The sequence below is a fragment of the Budorcas taxicolor genome, chromosome 11 (assembly GCF_023091745.1).
Source record: "Budorcas taxicolor isolate Tak-1 chromosome 11, Takin1.1, whole genome shotgun sequence".
NCBI classification, from domain to species: Eukaryota; Metazoa; Chordata; class Mammalia; order Artiodactyla; family Bovidae; genus Budorcas; species Budorcas taxicolor.
Window position 1 is genome coordinate 63,375,132 of NC_068920.1, and position 24,194 is coordinate 63,399,325.

The 24,194-nt window shown below is 40.5% G+C and overlaps 1 protein-coding gene across 1 annotated transcript in view; it reads left to right on the forward strand.

Annotated features, from left to right (window-relative positions):
* The window catches only part of VWA3B (von Willebrand factor A domain containing 3B), a 179,413-nt gene that overhangs the window by 126,828 nt on the left and 28,391 nt on the right, over positions 1–24,194 (forward strand). The window contains exons 20-21 of the mRNA XM_052649405.1: positions 3,774–3,824; positions 10,808–11,024. Of these exons, the coding sequence (XP_052505365.1) occupies positions 3,774–3,824; positions 10,808–11,024 (268 nt within the window). The remainder of the gene's footprint in view (positions 1–3,773; positions 3,825–10,807; positions 11,025–24,194) is intronic.

The following is a 24,194-nucleotide window of genomic DNA, read 5'->3' on the forward strand; positions in this document are numbered from 1 at the left end:
AATTACTTCCCTCTTTCATTCCCTGAATCTGCTGATGCTAAAATAATCATATATACATGGGGTGGAAAAGTCAAATAGTTCTTTCCACTAAGATGACCCTTTCCTGAGAATTTCCAGAAGGACAGAGACCCTCCATTCCTAGGCAGAAGAGAGTCCTTCATTCATAGCAAAACCAAAATACAGACCTAGCAGTGCTCTGTCCCAGTTCTTACTTCCAATAAGTGAATCTGGAAAAGCCTTTAAAACCCTCAGAGAAATATTATACCATATTGTTATTAAAATAATAAAATGGTATTGATTTAAATATGATTATTAGCATTAACTTTAATATTAATATTGATTGAATGTATATTATTTGGTATCATTAATTTGATGTTTATTTTAAATGAACTATTTAATGTTGTTTTTAATAGTATTAACATTCATATTATTTAGAACACAGCTCCTGATCTTTTGTATTTATTAGTATTTGTTTGCTGGTATAAATCTCAGTTCCCTTTTCCATCTTGCCCCATCTTTCTAAAGCTATGCAGACTATGAAAAATAATTAGTGAAACTTGATTTATCCCCATCTCATCCCCAATAAAACATTTGTAAGGAGTTTCCCACCACAGGTAAGCCAGATACAACTCTTAAGTCTGTATGGTTGGGGATGACCAAGTAAGTTGGAAGCTTACAGTCCTTTGGTCAAAGTAGTGACACTCTAGCTATTTTGGTCACACCTAATTCCCAGGTATAGGAGTCCTTGTGTTTCAGTATTTTAAGAATTGCAGGAGCAGTTTTGACTTTGTGTATCTGCACATAAGCTCTGAGGATATCATTGCTGGCTAGATTCTCGGGTGATTTTTCTGCAGCTGTGTTCATGGTGAACCTGAGGTCAAGTTTGACTCTCCTAAAAACAGGAAGATTGTGGTTTATCAAACCCCAGTATCCCGGACAGCTCTCATCCCACACTTTTAAAGGCTTTCCTGTGGCTGCCTTCTACACCAGTGGAGCCAGGATTCATATACTCTCCACTGCCCTCAATTCATGCCTGCTTGCTTTTTCTGTGTGCTTTGAAATAGTTCAGTGAAGATGGCAAATGGAGGAAAAATAGGGGTTATGAAAATACATACCCTCTTAGGAAAATATTTTCTGAAGAAACAAAATTAGAGACAGGGGGCTTCCCTGGAGGTCCAGTGGTTAGGACTTCTCACTTCCATTATAGGGGGTGTGGGCTCAATGCCTGGTGGGGGACTAAAATCCCACCTGCATGCAGCATGGCCAAAATAATAATAATAATAAATAAAAACACTAACCTTTGAGCACTTAGTACATGACAGGCACTGTGGTAAGCATTTTTCTTTTCATTTTAAAAATAAATAAAATTAGAGACATGTCATAGCTAATTGAACCCATATTCACCAACCATTCCTGAATTTCTAAGTCTCCCTCTTCTTTAGAACCTGGAAGGAATGAGCCCTAGTTATTTCTGATCACTTTATACATACTGCTCATTTAATCCCCTTAATGCCAGGTGTTATCCTTGTTTTATTGGTAAGAAAGCAGTTTTCAAAAATTAGGTAACAGGGGTTTCCCTGGTGGTCCAGTGGTTATGAATCTGCCTTGCAATGCAGGGGTTGCAGGTTCAATCCCTGGTTGGGGAACTAAGATCCCACATGCCACAAAGTAACTAAGCCTGAGTGCCACAACTACTGAGCCTTGCATGCCACAGCTAGAGAGTCCAAGTGCTACAACTAAAATCTGACACAGCCAAATAAATGAATATTTTTTTAAGTTATGTAATAGGAGCATACCGCAATAAAGCAGAGCCTCTGAGATTTGAACCCAGACCAGTGTCTCTGCCAAGCCCATGTCTACACTCCCAGCCTCTCTCTCCCATTGCCTCCACTTTCAAGGTTTAAATTTTAAAATAGTTTAAAATAGTTTTTTTATTTTCCATAAATGCACACAAGTTTTAGAAGCCCTCGTCTTTGTTTAATCAACCACATGATTAAAGAAAATTGGGACTTCCCTGATGGTCCAGTGACTAAGACTCCACACTCCCAATGCAGGCAGCCCAGGTTTGATCCCTCAGGGAACTAGATCCCACAGTCCACAACCAAAAAAGATCCTGCACGCCACCATGAAGATTAAAGATCCTATTGTGTGCTTAGTCGCTTAATTGTGTCTGACTCTTTGCAACCCCATTCCCTTTGTCCATGGGAATTCTCCAGGCAAGAATACTGGATGGAGTGGGTTGCCATTTCCTTCTCCAGGGGATCTTCCCAACTCAGGGATCAAACGTTCATTGCAACCCAGGTCTCCCTCATTGCAGAAGAATTCTTTACTGTCTGAGCCACCAGGGAAGCCCTGCGTGCCTCAACTAAGACCCAGGGCAGCCAAATAAATAAATAAAATCTTTTTAAAAGAAAGCCAATTTCTTGTAACCCCATGGACTATAGCCCACCAGGCTCCCCTGTCCTTGGAATTTTCCAGGCAAGAATGGCTAATTGGGCTGCCATTTCCTGCTGGGATCTTCCTGACCCAGGGATCAAAACTGGTCTCCTGCATTGCAGGAAGGTTCTTTACCATCTGAGCTACCAAGGAAGCCCTTCTAATGAGGCCACAAAGAACCAAAAATATCGAAGGAGACAGGGGCAGAGCTGGCTTGTTTCCCGCTTCCTGACTCTTTCTGTCACTTACAGAGCATTTACCTGTGTCAGACACAGTTCTGTGTACGATGCATACACTTGCTTATTAAATCTGCACTGCAACACTGGGAGGGAGGTACTGTTATTATCCACATTCTACAGAAAAGTTGGCTACTGGCCCAAAGTCTACTGGATAATAAGAGGGGAACACTGAGCTTTGGGCCCAGTGGCTCCAGAGTCTCTGCTCTTCACCACCACACTAGACCCCTTTCCATGACCTCCCCAAGCTCATGATGGATGATCAGGGCAAGATAACACCACCCAAAGTATGCTCCCAGAGCCCTGTGCCACAGACACTGGGCCCAAGGATTAGGAGCGTGCCTCCTGGGGAGTGGCAGTGTTCTCCCACTCCAACTTATTGAGCCTTTTCCGTTTCATGGACACCAGCTCACAACCCATGGAGCCAGTGTTCTGTGCCTGGCGCTCCAGGAAACCTGGAGCATCGCTGATTAGTAACAAGAAAAGGAGCTGTAACTACCCAATTGAAAGCACTGGCTCCAACTTCCTCCTTTCCAGAACCTTTCTGCAAACATGGTCAGTGAGCTTAGTCTCAGGCCCAACTCTCTATGCTGGATGAGCAAGGCGCTTCATCATTCTGCCCCCTCAGCAGCCACATTTGGAAAACAAAGAGGTCAGGCTGGTTGATCTCTAAAGTGTATCCCAGTTCTCTTATTTATGACCCTATTAACCCTTTTTTGTTCTACAAATTCAGACAGAAAAATGTCTACAGGAGGCAGGCTAAGGGCACACTTGTATTTTTCCTTAAGATGAAAATCAGATGTTTAAAAATATCTTCGTGCAGAGAGACCAGTTAGTTTGCTGCCTTTTTTCAGCCTGGGTTTTACCTAATGGAGCTGAGAACTAAGCCCTCCTTTCATATTTAGCATGATTGCCACAGAGTCATAAAGCTTCTGCAGTGATGCTGAGGGAGGGAGACCCTCACATCCAATCTCCGAGCAAGTGCAATGGTGTGGTCCTGTAGGGGTGTGTGGCTTGGGCTTTCCCTGCCTGGGCTCAGCCTTTTCTTTTGAAGTAAAGTATTGCAATTAAATAATTACTGTTGATTTTTTTTTTAAACAGGCGCTTGAATAAAATTGTTTGGCGAGCATTATCTCCAGAGGAAAAAAAAAAGTAAGCCAGTTCCTTTTCATCTTTAAAATTGCTTTTTAATTTTGGTAAAATTCATATAACCTACAGTTAACAGTTTCTTTTAACTGTTTTAAAATGTGCTACTTGGTAATACTTAAGTTATTCACAGTTAGTTCAGTTTGCTATACAGCAGAAAATAACAACATTGTAAAGCAACTATGCTCCAATAAAAAAATTTTTTTAATATTGTGCAAGCCGCACGTTCCTTTACTTTCATAACTTCTCTATCATCTCACAAAATACCTTGTACCTGTTAAGTACACCTTCCCCATTCCTCTCTCCCACTTTAGTAACTACCAGTCTGCTTTCTGGGCTTCCTGCTGGCTCAGATGGTAAAGAATCTGCCTGCAGTCAAGAGACCTGGGTTCAATCCCCGGGTTGGGAAGATCCCTGGAGAATGGCAACCCAGTGCAGTATTCTTGCCTGTAGAATTCTATGGACAGAAAATCCTAGCGGGCTATAGTGAGTTTTGAAAGTCTCCCAACTTTGTTGTTTTGTTTCAAAACTGTTCTGGTTATTTGTGGCCCCTTGAAATTCAATGTGAATTTGAAAATTGGCTTTTAAGAAAGTTATTTTAAGTCTTTGTCTGCCAAGTCCAGTGTCTGAACTTTATGTGTCTGTTGCTTTCTTCCCCTGTCAATGGGCTGTATGCATCCATGTTTCTTGGTATTCTTTGTAATTTTTTGTTGAAAACTGAACATTTTGGGCATTGTAACAGTAACTCAGGAAATTAGATTCTCTACCCTCCCCAGAAATTGCTGTTGTTGCTTGATGAAGCCTGCAGTTGTCTGTTTAATGTCTTTTCACGCTATTTTGGAAAGACTATATTCTTTAATGTTCTTTTTTTCCCATATTTTATTTTATTTTTTACTTTATAGTATTGTATTGGTTTTGCCATACATCAACATGAGTCTGCCACGGGTGTACATGTGTTCCCAATCCTGAACCCCCCTCCCACCTCCCTCCCCATACCATCTCTTTGGGTCATCCCAGTGCACCAGCCCCAAGCATCCTGTATCCTGCATCGAACCTAGACTGGCAATTCATTTCTTATATGATATTATACATGTTTCAATGCCATTCTCCCAAATCATCCCACCCTCGCCCTCTCCCACAGAGTCCAAAAGACTGTTCTATACATCTGTGTCTCTTTTGCTGTCTCGTATACAGGGTTATTGTTACCATCTTTCTAAATTCCATATGTATGCGTTAGTATACTGTATTGGTGTTTTTCTATTCTTTATCATGTGTGTTCACTAAAGTATTGTCATCCCTGTGGTCAGCCAGTGACCTGACAGAGATTTCCCTACATGTCAGCCTCTCTCTTCATCAAGCATTCTTCTGAATGCTATATAAGTATTCAACTACATTCTTGAGTTCCGAAACAGTTAATTCTATCAAATAGTTGTTTTGGTGAAAAGACCAGTTCCTTGATTTTTCTGCTCCACTGTCTTCCATGACATCACTTCCCTCCTTACCATCTAAAGCAGGATTTTGAGTGAGTTATGACACCTTTACTATATTGCAGTGCTTGTGCTTGTGCTCAGTTGCTTCAGTCATGTCCAACTCTTTGCAGTCTCACGGACCTTAGCCTGCTGGGTTCCTCTGTCCACAGGATTTTCCTGGCAAGAATACTGGAGTGGGTTGCCGTGCCCTTCCCCAGGGGGTCTTCCCAACCCAGGGACTGAACTTGTGTCTCCTGAATTGCAGGTGGATTATTTACCTCTGAGCCACTGGGGAGGCCCCATATTGAGGTAGTTTCCTCCTAATCCTAGTTTGTTGAGTGTTTTCATTTTTAATCATGAAAGAGTGTTGAATTCATCATGATTTTGCTGTATCCATTGAGATGATTAAGTCATTTTTTTCCTTCATTCTGTTACTGTGATTTATTATATTGACTGATATTTACTATTGCATTCTAGGAATAAGTCTCATTCTTCAGTGTCTCATTCATTTAATGTGTTGTTGAATTTGGTTTGCTAGTATTGAATCAATGTTCAAAAGCAATATTGGGCTGTAGTTTTCTCATCTTGTAGTATCTTTGTCTGGCTTTGGTATCAGGGTGATGCTGGCATCATAGAATGAGTTTCAAAATGTTCCCTCCTCTTCAATATTTGGAATTATTTGAGAGGGATTGGTGTTAATTCTTCTTTAAATGTTTGGTAGTTCTCTCCATGGAAGCCATATAGTACTGGGCTCATATTTGTTGGAAATTATTTGTTTGCTGATTCAATCTCCTTACTAGTTACAAATCTGTTCAGATTTTTAATTTCTTTCTGATTCAGTCTTGGTTATATTTTTACAGAAATTTGTCCATTTCTTCTAGATTATCCACTTTGTTGGTGTATAATGGATCCTGGTAGCCTTTTATAAAATATCCTTCTTATTTCTCTGATAACAGTTGTAATGTTCATTCTTTCCTTTCTGATTCTAGTTATTTGAGTTTTCTCTTTCTTCTTCTTCATCTAGCTAATAAACATTTGTCATTTTTGCTGCTCTTTCCAGAAACTAACTCTTAGTTTCATACATTTTTTTCTACTGTTCTCTCTATTTCACTTATTTCTGCTCTCATCTTTATTATTTCTTTTCTTCTGCCAACTTTGAGTTTATTCTTCATTTTCCCGCTTCTTTGAAGTGTAAAGTTAGGTTGTTGATTTGAGATATTTTCTCTTTTTTAATAGAAGTACTTAGCACTATAGATTTCCCTCTTAGGACTGTTTTTGCTATATCTTAGAATTTTAATATGTTGTATTCTTATTTTAAAATATCTCAAGATATTTTACAGTCTCTCTTATGATTTATTCTTTGGCCCATTGGTTGTTTAATTTCCACATATTTGATTTCTAGTTTTATTCTACTGTGATTGGAGAATATATTTTATATGATTTAATCTTAAAACTTTTAAGACTTGTGCTTTTACATGTGGTTTATCCTGAAGAGAATGTTCCATGTGCACTTAGGAAGAATATGTATTCTGCTATTGGTTTGTAGTGTGTTCTGTGTATGTCTGTTTGGTCTAATTAATCTATCATGTTTTTCAAGTCCTCTGTTTCTTTATTGGTCTTCTGTTTCGTGGTTGTATCCATTATTGAAAATGGAAATTGAAATCTTCTCTTATAGTGTTTCAGTTTTCCCTTCAATTCTGTTAATGTTTGCTTCTATATTTGGGAGCTGTGAAGTTAGGTGCATATTTATAACTGTCATATCTTCCTTGTGGATGGACCCATTTTACCATCATATAATGTCCTTCTTATATGCGAAGTCAAGTGGGCCTTAGGAAGCATCACTACGAACAAAGCCAGTGGAGGTGATGAAATTCCAGTTGAGCTACTTCAAATCCTAAAAGATAATGCTGTGAAAGTAATGCACTCAATATGCCAGCAAATTCGGAAAACTCAGCAGTGGCCACAGGACTGGAAAAAGTCAGTTTTCACTCCAATCTCAAAGAAAGGCAATGCCAAAGAATGATCAAACTACCACACAATTGCACTGATCTCACACGCTAGTAAAGTAATGCTCAAAATTCTCCAACCCAGGCTTCAACAGTAGTGAACCGTGAACTTCCAGATGTTCAAGCTGGATTTAGAAAAGGCAGAGGAACCAGAGATCAAATTGTCAACATCCTTTGGATCATCGAAAAACAGAGAGAGTTCCAGAAAAACATCTATTTCTACTTTATTGACTATGCCAAAACCTTTGACTGTGTGGATCACAACAAAGTGTGGAAAATTTTTAAAGAGATGGGAATACCAGACCACCTGACCTGCCTCCGGAAAAATCTGTATTAAGGTCAAGAAGCAACAGTTAGAACTGGACATGGAACAACAGACTGGTTCCAAATCAGGAAAGGAGTATGTCAAAGCTGTATATTGTCACCCTGCTTATTTAACTTATATGCAGAATACATCATGAGAAATGCCAGGCTAAATGAAGCACAAGTTGGAGTCAAGATTGCTAGGAGAAATACCAATAACCTCAGATACACAGGTGACACCACACTTATGTCAGAAAGTGAAGAAGAACTAAAGAGCCTCTTGATGAGAGTGAAAGAGGAGAGTAGAAGAGGTGGCTTAAAATTCAACATTCAGAAAACGAAGATCATGGCATCTAGTCCCATCACTTCATGGCAAATAGATGAGGAAACAGTAGAAACAGTGAGAGACTTTATTTGGGGGGCTCCAAAATCACTGTAGATGGTGACTGCAGCCATGAAATTAAAAGACGCTTGCTCCTTGGAAGAAAGGCTATGATCAACCTAGACAGCATATTAAAGAGCAGACATTACTTTGCCTACAAAGGTCTGTCTAGTCAAAGCTATGGTTTTTCCAGTGGTTATGTATGGATGTGAGAGTTGGGTTGTAAAGAAAACTGAGTGCCGAAGAATTGATGCTTTTGAACTGTGGTGTTGGAGAAGACTCTTGAGGGTCCCTTGGACTGCAAGGAGATCCAACCAGTCCATCCTAAAGGAAATCAGTCCTAAATATTCATCAGAAGGACTGATGTTGAAGCTGAAACCCCAATACTTTGGCCACCTGATGGGAAGAACTGACTCATTGGAAAAGACCCTGATCCTATGAAAGATTGAAGGTGGGAGGAGAAAGGGACAACAGAGGATGAGATGGTTGGATGGCGTCACCAACTTGATGGACATAAGTTTGAGTAGGCTCCATGAGTTGGTGATGGACAGGGAAGCCTGGCGTGCCGTAGTCCATGGGTCACAGAGTCAGACATAACTGAGCGACTGAACTGAATTGAATGTCCTTCTTTGTCTCTTGTAACAATTTATGACTTAAAATAGTCATAATTTTCTGATTTTTTTTTCTGATTTACCAAGTCACCTTTTGAAGCTCTCTAGTGAATTTTTCGGGCTTCCCTGGTGGCTCAGAGGTTAAAGCGTCTGCCTGCGATGTGGGAGACCTGGGCTCAATCCCTGGGTCAGGAAGATCCCCTGGAGAAGGGAATGGCAACCCACTCCAGTATTCTTGCCTGGAGAATCCCATGGGTGGAGGAGCCTGGTGGACTACAGTCCACGGGGTCGCAAAGAGTCGGACACAACTGAGCGACTTCACTCAGTCACTCACTCAGTGAATTTTTCAGTTATTATATTCCTCAGATACAGAATTTCTGTTTGGTTCTTTTTATAGTTTCTGTGTCTTTGTTGATATTCTTAATATGTTCATCCATCATTTTCCTGATTCCATTTAGTTGTCTGTATTCTCTTTGAGCTCAATGAGCATTTTTAAGACAGTAATTTTCAATTCTCTGTCAGGTAATTCATAGCTCTTTTCTTTAGTGTAGATTTCTGGAGATTTATTTTGTTCCTTTGATTAAGCCACTGTTCTGTTTCTCTTCATTCCTTAGTACTTTTAGGCAAGATCTGGACATTTGAAAAGGCAGACACTTGTCCCAGTCTTTATAGATGACTTCTTATAGGGGAAGACCTTCACCAATCATTCTGACTAGAGATTCTGGGAACCTCTCACAGCTTTTCTGAGAGTATTTCTTCTCTAGGAGTGGTAGTGGTGGTGGTGGTGGTGGTGTGTATGTGTGTAATTTCCCAGTCGAAGAGATTTGCCCCTGTCTTTTCTCAGGAGCGGGTAATCTTTTCCTCCCCCTGGTGTCTTTCCTTGGGTACTGCAGTATCTCTGGCACTGTAACCAGCCATGAAGCTTGCCTTTGCTCTCAGCTGCCAGTAACCTGGCATGCAAAGTATGCTGCCATTTTTATTGGCACTCTGAGTCAAGTGAGACAAAAGCTAGTCTCTCAAGCAGCCCCACAGAAGGCCAAAATGCTGCATACATGTTCCACTCTTCTCTTTCGGAGAAGCCAGGACTTCATTTCCTCTGAGTTGCTCCGCAGGTGCCAAGAAAGGGAAGGGGCTAGGCCAGGCAACGTGCAACAAATGTTCCTAATACTCACTTCAGTGCCCACTCTTCTTGGCTTTGAACTTCTGGAGAGCTGGTACCTTTTAACTGGCTTCTTGGAATACTCACAAAGGCAGTTTGTCCACATATTATTGTCAGCATTTCTGTGGGGGAATGAGGCCTGGGGTTTCTCATTTTACTATTTTCCTGACCTCACTCCCATGTAGATTTTTAGTAAGAATTTTTGCTGCCTTCTGGAGACAAGTTTGTCTGTGGATTGAGTCCTGTGATTGTACTGGGTTTATAGTGTGCTCTTCCAACACACACTTAAAAAAATAAAAAGATACTTCAGCAATAAGAGAATGATAATTATGAAATGTTCTTCTCCCCATATCTCCCTCAGTCAATCTATCCATCACCCTCTCTGTACCCCCTTCCATGAATATCTGACTCAGAAGTAGCTGGGACTAGAAACAGAATTTAGGACTTGGGCCCTCCACACCCGACTGGCTTCCCCTGGAATCGTGCGTCCTGTTCATCAGCTGATAGAAAGTTTGGCTTCTGTTCTTTGTGAACCAAATCAGTGAAACCAGAAAGTATAGGCCTATTTAGGCTTATAAGAGGACAGGAGATAAAGGCAGCTAACATGAGCTAATAGAAGAATTATTGCACTGAGACAAATATTTGGGTTTAGTGTTTGCTTGTTTTCCAGTCACTTCTAGGCATAGCTGTTTGAAATCTCTTTGAAACTTGCTTTTGCTTCTGCCAAATGTTAGACCTAAGGAGAAAGGAATGGGTTCCAAACATGCTGGAAAAAATTGTTGGGAAAAAAAAAAAAAAACTCGTGTAACAAAGTTCTATAAAATCAGACCATCAAATTAAATAATGGGGAAAAGGGCCTCCCATGACTCAGATATGATTATTTCTAACTTGTGCAAACTACCAAAGCCCCGATGGACAAGAAGGCTTGGCTGCAATTCTGTCAACACCTGACATCTGCTCCGACAGATGTTTCTCAGGGGAGGGTTGACTGAAAAACCATCTTTCCATATGTTTTCTGTTATGATCACATTACATTTCTCTTTCTTCTTCCTTCTCTAGGTTAGATGCAAACAAACCAATGCGGTACTTAGAAAACAAGGCAGCTTTGAATGAGGCATTAGAAAGGTTGAATTGGCCCATTTCACTGAAGGAGCTGTCCATGCTGGAGAATGAAATCCTAGCTGGGAAAATGTACGTGCAGCAGGCCATGGAGCTCCAAGAGGCTGTCAAGAAGGAGAATTATGTAAGCAAAGCACTCAAAGAGATGCGTACCATGGTGGGGTCTGTGTTTGCTCCCTCCCCTCTGGTCTGAGCCCTTGACATCTCTGTGTTGGCCATCCCTCTCCTCCACTTCTCAACACACTGATTTCTAAGAGTTACAGCCAACCCACTGAAGGTCTCAGCACCTCTTTCAGTAGAAAGGAAATGGCGTTGATTTTACTCTGACCTTATTTTTTAAACAATACATATTTTAACTGGAAAATAAAACTAAGCAGAAGTATCACAGAGTGATTAAAAGCCTGGACTTTGATATGAGCCAGACCAGCATCTGGTCTCAGATCTGCCACCTAATCCCCATGTGATCTTGGCCAGTGACTCTCTCTAAACCTTAGAGGTTTTTTTTTAATCTGTAAGATAAGAGTATTAATAGTATTAATAGGCTTGTTATGAGAAAATGAACATTTAAAGTAGTTAGTATTGAAAGTCTTCCATAAGTATTAGCAATTATTGTTACTAGTAAAACAGACCTTCTAAAAAGAAAATTTATTATCTAGCAGGCTTACTATTTATTACCACTTTGGATCATTTACTTCTTTATTTATTTATTGTTTTGGTTGCACTCAGTCTTTGTTACTACATGTGGGCTTTCTCTGTTTGCGGCAAGTGGGGGCTACTCTTTGTTGCAGTGTGTGGACTTCTCATTGCAGTGGCTTCTCTTGCTGCAGAGAATGGGGTCTAGGGTGCTTGGGCTTCAGTAGTTGGAGAAGGCAATGGCACCCCACTCCAGTACTCTTGCCTGGAAAATCCCATGGATGGAGGAGCCTGGTGGGCTGCAGTCCATAGGGTCGCTAAGAGTTGGACACGACTGAGCAACTTCACTTTCACTTTTCCCTTTCATGCATTGGAGAAGGAAATGGCAACCCACTCCAGTGTTCTTGCCTGGAGAATCCCAGGGACGGGAGAGCCTCGTGGGCTTCCGTCTGTGGGGTCGCACAGAGTCGGACACAACTGAAGCGACTTAGCATAGCATAGCATAGTTGCAGCACATGGCTCAGCGGTTGTGGTGCACTGTCTTAGTTGCTCTGTGACATGTGGAATCTTCCCAGACCAGGGATCAAGACTGTGTCTCCTGCATTGACAGGCAGACTCTGATCCACTGTATCACCAGAGAAGTCTTGAATCATTTACCTTTTTTTAAAATTAATTCATTTTTTTATTAAAGGATAATTGCTTTACAGAATTTTGTTGTTTTCTGTCAAACCTCAACATAAATCAGCCATAGGTATACATATATCCCCTCCCTCCTGAACCCCCCTCCCATCTCCCTCCCCACCCCACCCCTCCAGGTTGACACAGAGCCCCTGTCTGAGTTTCCTGAGCCATACAGCAAGTTCCCCTTGGCCATCTATTTTACACACGGTAATGTAAGTTTCCATGTTACATCTCACCCTCTCTTCCCCCCTCCCCACGTCCATAAGTCTATTCTCTTTGTCTGTTTCTTCATTGCTGCCCTGTGAATAAATTCTTCAGTTCCATTTTTTCTAGATTCTGTATATATCCATTAGAATACAATATTTATCTTTCTCTTTCTGACTGACTTCACTCTATAATAGGTTCTAGGTTCATCCACCTCATGAGAACTGACTCAGAGGCATTCCTTTTTATGGCTGAGTAATATTCCATTGTGTATAGGTACCACAACGTCTTTATCCATTCATCTGTTGTCAGTAGTGTAAATAGTGCTGCAATGAACAATGGGATACATGTGTCTTTTTCAATTTGGGTTTCCTCAGGGTATATGCCTAGGAATGGGATTTCTGGGTCATGTGGTTTTATTCCTAGTTTTTTAAGTAATCTCCATACCTTCTTCCATAGTGGCTATATCAGTTTACATTCCCACTGACAGTGCAAGAAAGAAAGAAGAAAGTGAATTTGCTCAGTTGTGTCCATCTCTTTGCAACCCCATGGACTGTAGCCCACCAGCCTCCTCCATCCATGGAATTTTCCAGGCAAGAGTACTGGAGTGGATTGCCATTTCCTTCTCCAGGGGATCTGACCCAGGGATTGAACCTGGGTCTGCTGCATTGCAGGCAGACACTTTACCGTCTGAGCCACCCTTTTCTCCACACCCTCTCCAGCATTTATTGTTTGTAGAGTTTTTGATGATGGCCATTCTGACTGATGTGAGGTGATATCTCATTGTAGTTTTGATTTGCATTTCTCTAATAATGAGCAATGTTGAGCATCTTTTCATGTGTTTGTTAGCCATCTGTGTGTCTTCTTTGGAGAAATGTCTGCTTGGGTCTTTTTCCCACTTTTTGATTGGGTTGTTTATTTTGCTGGTATTGAGTTGTATGAGCTGCTTGTATATTTTGGAAATTAATCCTTTGTCAGTTGTCTCATTTGCTATTGTTTTCCCCCATTCTGAGGGTTGTCTTTTCACCTTGCTTATAGTTTCCTTTGCTGTGCAAAAGCTTTTATGTTTAATCAGATCCCACTTGTTTACTTTTGTTTTTATTTCCATTACTCTAGTAGGTGGGTCATAGAAGATCTTGCTTTGATTTATGTAATCAGGTGTTCTGCCTATGTTTTCCTCTAGGAGTTTTGTAGTTTCTGGTCTTGCATTTAGGTCTTTAATCCATTTTGAGTTTGTCTTTGTGTGTGGTGTTAGGAAGTGTTCTAATTTCGTTCTTTTACATGTGGCTGTCCAGATTTCCCAGCACCATTTATTGAAGAGGCTGTGTGCCCCATTGTATATTCTTGCCTTGTATGTCGAAAATTAGGTACCCATAGGTGTATGGGTTTATTTCTGAGCTTTCTATCTTGTTCCATTGGTCTATATTTCTGTTTTTGTGCCAGTACCATACTGTCTTGATGACTGTAGCTTTGTAGTAAAATCTGAAGTCAGGGAGTTTGTTTCCTCCAGCTCCATTCTTCTTTCTCAAGACCACTTTGGCTATATCGGGTCTTTTGTGTTTCCATATGAATTGTGAAAATTTTTGTTCTAGTTCTGTGAAAAATGTCATTGGTAATTGGATAGGGATCACATTGAATCTGTAGATTGTATTTGTTAATATAGTCATTTTCACAATATTGATTCTCCCTACCCAGGAACATGGAGTATCTCTCCATCTGTTTATGTCACCTTTGATTTCTTTCATTAGTGTCTTACAATTTTCTGTGTAGAGTTCTTTTGTCTCCTTAGGTAAATTTATTCCTAGATATTTCTTTTTGTTGCAATGGTGAATGGGATTGATTCCTTAATTTCTTTCTGTATTTTCATTGTTAGTATATAGAAATGCAAGTGATTTCTATGTATTGATTTTGTATCCTGCAACTTTGCTATATTCACTGATTAGCTCTAGTAATTTTCTGATACTATCTTTAGGGTTTTTTATGTACAGTATCATGTCATCTGCAAACAGTGAGAACTTTACTTCTTCTTTTCCAATCTGAATTCCTTTTATTTCTTTTTCTAGTCTGGTGTGGCTAGGACTTCTAGAACTATGCTGAATAATAGTGGTGAAAGTGAACACCCTCGTCTTGTTCCTGACCTTAGGGGAAATGCTTTCAACTTTTTACCATTGAGAATAATGTTTGCTGTAGGCTTATCATATATGGCCTTTATTATGTTGAGGTAGGTTCCTTCTATGCACATTTTTTGAAGAGTTTTAATCATAAATGGGTGCTGAATTTAGTCAAAGGCTTTTCCTGCATCTATTGAGATTATCATATTGTTTTATCTTTCAATTTGTTAATGTGGTGTATCACATTGATTGATTTCCGTATATTGAAGAATCCTTGCATCCCTGGAATAAACCGAGCTTGATCATGGTGTATGAGCTTTTTGATGTGTTGCTGAATTCTGTTTGCTAAAATTTTGTTGAGAATTTTTGCATCTATGTTCATCAGTGATATTGGCTTGTAGTTTTCTTTTTTTGTGTTGTCTTTGTCTGGTTTTGGTATCAGAGTGATAGTGGCTTTGTAGAATGAATTTGAAAGTGTTCCTTCCTCTGCGATTTTTTGAAAGAGCTTTAGAAAGATAGGCAATAGCTCTTCTCTAAATGTTTGATAGAATTCTCCTGTGAAGCCATCTAGTCCTGGGTTTTTGTTTTCTGAAAGATTTTTGATCACAGCTTCAATTTCAGTGCTTGTAATTGGGTTGTTCATAATTTCTGTTTCTTCCTAGTTCAGTCTTAGAAGATTGAACTTTTCTAAGAATCTGTCCATTTCTTCCAGGTTATCCATTTTATTGCCATATAGTTGTTCATAATAGTCTCTCTCTCTCTCTCTCTCTCTTTTTTTTTCTGGTCACCAAGTCGTCACTTATTCATTAACACAACTCCAAGTCCAGAAAGCTGCCTGACATGACAACTTTTCTTTCTTGGTTATGGTCTCCTCCAGACAGTAGAGTGACAGGGTCATGGATCCCCTTCAACAGAGTGAGATGTGCTTGCCCCAGGGTGCCCTCTTCAGAGACACCCTGTAATTTTGCCAGCCTTGCCAATGTGTGACATGGGGGGTCACCCCACTGTCTGTTGTAACCTCTCCTTTTTCATTTCTAATTTTGTTGATTTGATTCTTCTTTCTTTTTTCCTTGATGAGTTTGGCTAAAGGCTTGTCAGTTTTGTTTATCTTCTCAAAGAATCAGCTTTTAGTTTTATTAATCTTTACTATTGTTTTTTTTCATTTCTTTTTCATTTATTTCTGCTCAGATCTTTATGATTTCTTTCCTTCTACTAATTTTGGAGTTTTTTGGTTCCTCTTTTTCCAGTTGTTTTAGGTATAAATTAGGTTGTCTATTCAATGTTTTTCTGGTTTCTTGAGGTAGGATTGTATTGCTATAAACTTCCCTCTTAGAACTGCTTTTGCTGCATCCCATAGGTTTTGAGTTTTCGTGTTTTCATTGTCATTTGTTTCTAGAAATTTTTTGATTTCCCTTTTGATTTCTTCAGTAACCTGTTGGCTATTCAGAAACGTATTGTTTAATCTCCATGTGTTTGTGTTTCTTACAGTTTTTTTCTTATAAATGATATCTAGTCTCATAGTGTTGTGGTCAGAGAAGATGCTTGATACAATTTCAGTTTTCTTAAATTTACTGAGATTTGATTTGTGATCCAAGATGTGGTCTATCCTGGAGAATGTTCCATGTACACTTGAGAAGAAGGTGTATTCTGCATTTGGATGGAATGTCCTAAAGATATCAGTGAGAGCCATCTCATCTAATGTATCATTTAAGACTTGTGTTTCCATATTAATTTTCTGTTAATTAAAGTCTCCTAATTAATTAAAGTCTTCTACTATTATTGTGATACTGTCAATTTCTCCTTTTATGTCTGTTCAGTTCAGTTCAGTCGCTCAGTCATGTCCAGCTCTTTGTGACCCCATGAATCGCAGCACGCCAGGCCTGTTAGTGTTTGTCTTGTGTATTGAGGTACTCCTATGTTGGATGCCTAGATATTTACAATTATTATGTCTTCCTCTTGGATTGATCCCTTGATCATTATGTAGTGCCAACAAAGGTCCGTCTAGTCAAGGCTATGGTTTTTCCAGTAGTCATGTATGGATGTGAGAGTTGGACTGTGAAGAAAGCTGAGCGCTGAAGAATTGATGCTACAACTGTGGTGTTGGAGAAGACTCTTGAGAGTCCTTTGAACTGCAAGGAGATCCAACCAGTTCATCCTAAAGGAGATCAGTCCTGAGTGTTCATTGGAAGGACTGATGTTGAAGCTGAAACTCCAATACTTTGGCCACCTGATGTGAAGAGCTGACTCATTTGAAAAGACCCTGATGCTGGGAGGGATTGGGGGCAGGAGGAGAAGGTGACGACAGAGGATGAGATGGTGGGATGGCATCACTGACTCAATGGATATGAGTTTGGGTAAACTCCAGGAGTTAGTGATGGATAAGGATGCTTACTCCTTGGAAGAAAAGTTATGACCAACCTAGATAGCATATTCAAAAGCAGAGACATTACTTTGCCAACAAAGGTCCGTCTAGTCAAGGCTATGGTTTTTCCAGTGGTCATGTATGGATGTGAGAGTTGGACTGTGAAGAAGGCTGAGCGCCAAAGAATTGATGCTTTTGAACTGTGGTGTTGGAGAAGACTCTTGAGAGTCCCTTGGACTGCAAGGAGATCCAACCAGTCCATTTTGAAGGAGATCAGCACTGGGATTTCTTTGGAAGGAATGATGCTAAAGCTGAAACTCCAGTACTTTGGCCACCTCGTGTAAAGAGTTGACTCATTGGAAAAGACTCTGATGCTGGGAGGGACAGGGGGCAGGAGGAGAAGGGGACGACAGAGGATGAGATGGCTGGATGGCATCACTGACTTAATGGACATGAGTCTGAGTGAACTCCGGGAGTTGGTGATGGACAGGGAGGCCTGGCGTGCTGCAATTCATGCGGTCACAAAGAGTCGGACACGACTGAGTGACTGAACTGAACTGAACTGAAGGAGGCCTGGCGTGCTGCAGTCCATGGGGTTGCAAAGAGTCGGACATGACTGAGTGACTGAACTGAACTAAATTGAACTGTCCTTCCTTATCTCCTGTAGTATTCTTTATATTAAGCTCTATTTTGTCTGATATGAGGATTGCTACTCCAGCATTCTTTTGCTTCCCATTTGCATGGAATATATTTTTCCATCCTCTCACTTTCAGCTTATATGTGTCTTGAGGTCTGAAGTGGGTTTCTTGTAGACAGCATATATATGGGTCTTGTTTTTGTATCCATTCAGCCAGTCTGTGTCTTCTGGTTGAAGCAATTGATCTATTTACATTTAAAGTAATTATTGATATATACATTCCTATTGCCATTTTCTTAATTGTTTGGAGTTGATTTTGTAGATCTTTTTACTTCTCTTGTATTTCTTGACTATATAAGTCCCTTTAACACTTGTAAAGCTGGTTTGGTGGTACTGACTTCTCTTAACTTTTCATAACTTTTGCTTGTCTGAAAAGCTTTTTATTTCTCCGTCAATTTTGAATGAGATCCTTGCCGGGTACAGTCATCTTGGTTGTAGATTTTTCCCTTTCAGTACTTTAAATATATCCTGCCATTCCCTTCTGGCCTGCAGAGTTTCTGCTGAAAGATCAGCTGTTAAACGTATGGGGTTTCCCTGGTATGTTACTTGTTGCTTTTCCCTTACTGCTTTTAAGATTCTTTCTTTGTGTTTATTCTGTTAGTTTGATTAGTATGTGTCTTGGTGTGTTTCTCCTTGGGTTTATTCTGTATGGGACTCTTCATGCCTCTTGGACTTGATTGACTATTTCCTTTTCCATGTTGGGGAAATTTTCAACTATAATCTCTTCAAAAATTTTCTCATACCCTTTCTTTTTCTCTTCTTCTTCTGGGACCCCTGTAATTCAAATGTTGGTGCATTTGATATTGTCCCAGAGGTTATTCTGCTCTTCAGAAATTATTTTCACCATTTTATCTTCCAGCTCACTGATTCATTCTTCTGCTTCAGATATTCTGCTATTGATTCTTTCCAGAGTATTTTTAATTTCAGTAATTGTGTTGTATGTCTCTTATGTTTATTCTTTAATTCTTCTAGGTCTTTGTTAATTGATTCTTGTATTTTCTCCATTTTGTTTTCAAGATTTTTTATCATCTTTACTATCATTATTCTGAATTCTTTTTCAGGGAGTTTGCCTATTTCTTCTTCATTTATTTGGACTTCTGTTTTTCTAGTTTGTTCCTTCATTTGTATAGTATTTCTCTGCCTTTTCATAATTTTTTTTAACTTATTGTGTTTGAGGTAAACTTTTCCCAGGCTTCAGGGTTGAATTCTTTCTTCCTTTTGGTTTTTGCCCCCCTAAGGTTGGTCCAGTGGTTTGTGTAAGCTTCAAATAGGGTGAGATTTGTGCTGAGGTTTTGTGTGGGGGGGGGGGGAGGGGGGGGTGTGTGTTTGGACTCTGTTGGGCAAGGCTGAATGAGGTGGTAATCCTGTCTACTGATGATTGGGTTTGTATTTTTGTTGTTTGTTGTTTAGATGAGGTATCCTGCACAGGATGCTACTCATGGTTGGGTGATGCTGGGTCTTGTACTCAAGTGGTTTCCTTTGTGTGAGTTCTCATTATTTGATACTCCCTAGTGTTAGTTCTTGGGTAGTCTAGGGTCTTGGAGTCAGTGCTCCTACTCCAAAGACTCAGGGCTTGACATCTGGTTAGGAATGAAGATTCCACAAGTGATTTGTTATGGCATTAAGTGAGGTTAAAACAAATACCCCAAAGTGAGAAACCAAAGATGAACCCCAGACAAATGGCAGTTACAAAATCAGGTAAATAATAATTTAAATAATGAAATATACACGTATACATATGCACCCATAAGAAAAGTCAAAACAGACCAACTAAAACAAAGTACAGTAGATTGACCTGGTGAACAAACAAAATCAAAAATTATATGTGTGTGACTGAATATAAAAAAGTGTGGCTGAATATATACATATGCATATATATGTATAATCAAAATCAAGAGTCTAACAAAAATAAAGTACAATAGATTGATCTGGTGAACAAAGGAAGCCAAAAATTATATCTACCAGTTAACAGCAAAACTTACTAAAGCACAAACTGGAAAATAAAACTAAAGCAAAGTGCCAACTGGGGAATAAAGCAATGAAAATAAAACTAACAAATATGTTGAGAGGAAAGGAAAGAAAGAAAAGAAATAAAGAATAGATATGCAAGGTTAAATAGAGGTAGATAAACAAGATTTATATACATTAAAGATTAACTGCAAGGGGAAAGGAACAGTAGGAAAAGCAAACAAAGGAATAAATGTAGAAAAATTAATTAAAACTGAAAAGAGAGAAAAGGAAAAAAACAAGGAAAACTCCACAGAACTGCAAAAGCCCAATGTAGAGGCAGAGGTTTATAACAACAATAAAAAATGTGAGTGAGAAAAAGAGAAAAGAAAAAGCACAAAAGCTGAATTAGATTTCTTAGTGCCAATAAAATTGACAACAACAACATAGGAGGGGAAAAGGGGAAAGAAAAAAGAAAAAAATCCAACGAATCTACAGAACAAGTCAAAACATAGGAATAATAGATGTTTTTCTTGAGTCACTGCTCTCAGAGTCCTTTCCTTCACTAGGAGTCACAGTCCACCTCACCTCCCTAGCAGGCCCTCCAACACTGTGCTGATCTCTGGACCTGTTGTGGGGGCACCTTAGATTCTAATCTAGTCTTGCTTCTATGTGTTCTTGCCTCCAATGTCCACAGCTATCAGAACTGGTGTGTTTTCTTTTGTGAAAGCTCTCAGTGTTCTTTTATATATTCCATAGATACAGAGTCTGCCTAGTTGATTGTGTGGATTTAATCTGAAGCTTATACAGCTGGTGGGAAGGTTTGAGGTCTTATTCCTTAGCCACACTGCCTCTGGGTTTCAATTGTGGTTTTATTTCCACTTCTGCATGTGGGTCGTCCTCTGGGGTTTGCTTTTGAGGATGCCCTGGAGCACTTGGGTTTGCCCCTGTGAGGGCCAGGTGTGGAGGTGGTGCAGCTGCTTGGGTCGCAGGGGTTCTGGCAGCATCAGGTACTCAGGGGAGTTGGTGGCTAGGACAGCAGGAAATATAGTGCTCTAGAAGGGTATGACGAGTATTGGCCAATACTTCCTGTATTCTTGCCTGGAGAAGCCCCTGACAGAGAATCCTGGCAGGCCACAGTCTACAGGGCCGCAAAGAGTTGGAGACTACCGAAGCAACCCTGCAAGCATAGACGCAAGACTTTTTCTTGTCTGTGGCAGCTCTGCCCCAGGGAGAGTTGAGCATGAAGGTGGTGCAGCTGCTTGGCTTGCAGGGACCCTGGCAGCACCAAATGTGCAGGGACATGGACTGCCTCTGCTGCAGGAGTTATGGCCCTATCAGAGAGTCTTTTTTTGAGCCTCTTGTAGCTGGCGATTGGAGAAGGCAATTGCATCCCACTGCAGTACTCTTGCCTGGAAAATCCCATGGACAGAGGAGCCTGGACGACTGGACAACTGAGCGACTTCACTTTCACTTTTCACTTTCATGCATTGGAGAAGGAAATGGCAACCCACTCCAGTGTTCTTGCCTGGAGAATCCCAGGGATGGGGGAGCCTGGTGGGCTGCCGTCTATGGGGTTGCACAGAGTCGGACATGACTGAAGTAACTTAGCAGTAGCAGTAGCTGGTGATCAGAAGGCCTCTTTGGCCAGTCTGTCTCCATAGCTCTGCCCGTTCAGGCACTTAGAGGGCTTCCTTGCCTGGCGTCCTTCTCTGTTGTTTGATGCATCAGGCACATAGAGGGGGCCCCCCTGGTTGGGGTCCTCCTCTGTAGATCGGGGTGTCAGGCACTTAAAGGAGCACCCTGGGTGGGGTCCTATTCTGTAGTTCAGTGCATCAGGCCCTCTCTGGGCCAGCCTCTGTATTGTTTAGCTGCCTCCACTGGCTGTGTAGAGAGAGGCTATGGTGATAGCTCCACCCACTATGCGTGACTCAGCAGTATCGCCTTGCTTCCATTGCTGCCCAGCTTTCCTCCACAGGCATTTCTCACCACAATCTCCTCCCTCACATCCCCTTGATCCATCTCTCCGCAGTCAACAGCAGCCCTTGCCCTGCGATTGCTCTACAATCCCTAAACTCCAGCTTCCAGCCACTGCGCCTTCCAGGGGACCTCATCCCTGTCCGGAGTATGTATGGCTGCGGCGAGGACTGTCTGACTCTCGTTCCATTTAGGCTACCACAGAGCAGCTGTTTCCCTCTCAGACTTAAATGTTTCTCCTCTGACTCAGACAGTTGCCCCAATATGGGGATCAGACCCTTGCTTCAGTTCCCCCACCCATCGAGGGCAGGTCCAGTCTTGCTAACACTCCTGTTTTCCCCCCTAGTTCCTTCATCCTGCCGAGTTTTGTGTGATTCTTTCCCAGTGGTCAGGCACTCCTGTCTGCTCTCAGCTGGTGTTCTGCATGCACTTCTGTGTCTGAAGGTGTATTCCGATGTATCCATGGAGAGAGATGTACTCCATGTCCACCTACACCTCTGCATCTTTAAATCCTCAGTCATTTAATTCTTTTTCTTCCTTGAATAAATTTTACACATAGATACAGAGTGTCCATAATCATTTTATATTCTACTTTTCAATTTAGCATTGTCTTATATACTTTCTTTCTATTTTTGCTGAACCATCAGATTGATATTTTTTGTGGTTACATGATATTCCATGGTGTGTAACTACCCTCATTGGTTTAACGCTTCACTGAATGTTGGATATTTGGGTTTTTTTTTTGTTTTTTTTTTTTTCATTTTTCCTTTCAGATGTTTTGATGCTTCTATGGTGCATATAGTGAAAGTGTAAGTGAAGTTGCTCAGTCGTGTCCGACTCTTAGTGACCCCATGGACTGCAGCCCACCATGCTCCTCCATCCATGGGATTTTCCAGGCAAGAGTACTGGAGTGGGATGCCATTGCCTTCTCCATATGCTGCATATAGTTGAACTATTTTGGTAAGATAAGTTCTTAGGAGTGGGACTCAGCCCAAAGAACATAAACACCTGGGGGCTCTAAATACTTGCTGCCTGTATAATAAATATTCTCTTTCTGACTGTAGTAGAGTGTGTGTAGACCTGGAATAGTTCATCCAGAATCTTACTGACTTCTATAAAATTTTCATATATTCACCATTTGATGGCATGAAATATATATATATATCTCTCTCCAAAAAATTGACCTTTGAGATTGATCTATTTTTTATTTCAGTCTTTGCTAAATGATACTGACTTTGCCTGGTTTTAAATTCTGTTTTTGCTATTCTAGATTGTTGTGTTTTGTTTGCTTATTTTAATTTAATTTTCCCCTGAAAATGGCTTTTTCCTCCTGTAGTGTAGAAACCTATTTCTTTTCTTCAGAATGTAAAAGTTTCATCATATCTTTATTTTCGTTTTTACTTATTCTGTTTTATTTATTTATATGTATTGGGATTCTTACTATTGTTTTTATTCAAACAAAGTGACCCCCTCAAAGAGTTGTTCAGTCTTTCCTTGGAATGCACCATCTGTTGACCCCAAATGTGTGGCTGTCTGTTGGCCTTTCACACGTAGATGTCCCATGGACACCCAAGAATCAAGAAGACTGAAAATGAATTAACTCCCTTTCCCTGGAGATCTCTTCTTTCATCATGCCTCTTCCTCTCTGTTTGTCCCTTTATTTATTAATTGAAATATTGATGAGTTCCTCTGAGGTGCCAAGCCCTATTCTAAGCACTAGAAGTACTTAAACACAGGGACCAAGCCCCACTCTTATTCTAGTTGAGAAAACAGACCATTATAGGTCCTAAATGATGGGCTTTCCCATGTTGAGCTCTGAAGACGTTACTGCCTAACAGCAGAATTTTCAAGCTTTCGATCTCTGGGTTAGGAAGGTCACATGGAGGAGGAAACAGCAATCCACTCCAGTATTCTTGCCTGGGAAATTCCATGGACAGAAGAGCGTATAGGGGTACCATCCAAAGGGTCGCAAAGAGTCAGACATCACTGAGTAACTGAGCAGCAGCAGCAGCATTCTTTCATCTATACTTTACATTAAATTTAAAAATGGGAGCGTTGCTAATGTAGTGAAAAGAAGCCTCTTATGATTCAGAACAAAGTATGTTCTGAATTTGTCTAGATTTGTGGGATTCAAAGGCTCCTTGTTCGTGAGATATGAGTTAATTGTTCTATTTCTTTATTCTTTTCTCCACAGAGTGGTAAGTAAAATAATTTCCACAATTTCTTCATCCAAAAATATTTGTTCACTCCCTACCATGGATCAGATTCATGGTGCAGGTGATCTCAGGCAGTGAATAGCCTGTCACATTCCTCTTTCTTTCCTTGGGATCTGCCAAGGTGAAGCTATACATTGAACACAAAATAGGGGCTTGTTAATACCATTGGAGACATGGGTTCAGCCCAGTGTAGGAGACATACTGTGTTAGAACATATTCCCCATGAGAGCTGAGATCTTGTTTGGCCTCACTTATAGATGCTTGGCACCTGGTGGGTGCTCAGAAGTATTTATTGAAGGAATGAAACCCAGACCCTTATATCAGAGTATTAAAAATAGGACAGTGGAGGCATAGCCATGGAACAACTGGAAGGCAGGGAAAGTGAACAATTCTGCCTGGGGAGCTGAGGCAGCGTTCACGGAAGGGGGTGATTGGATTTGATCCAGAAGGATGTGTAGGGATTTGAGGGTGGGCGTGTGAGAAGTGTTCTGAGTGAGAG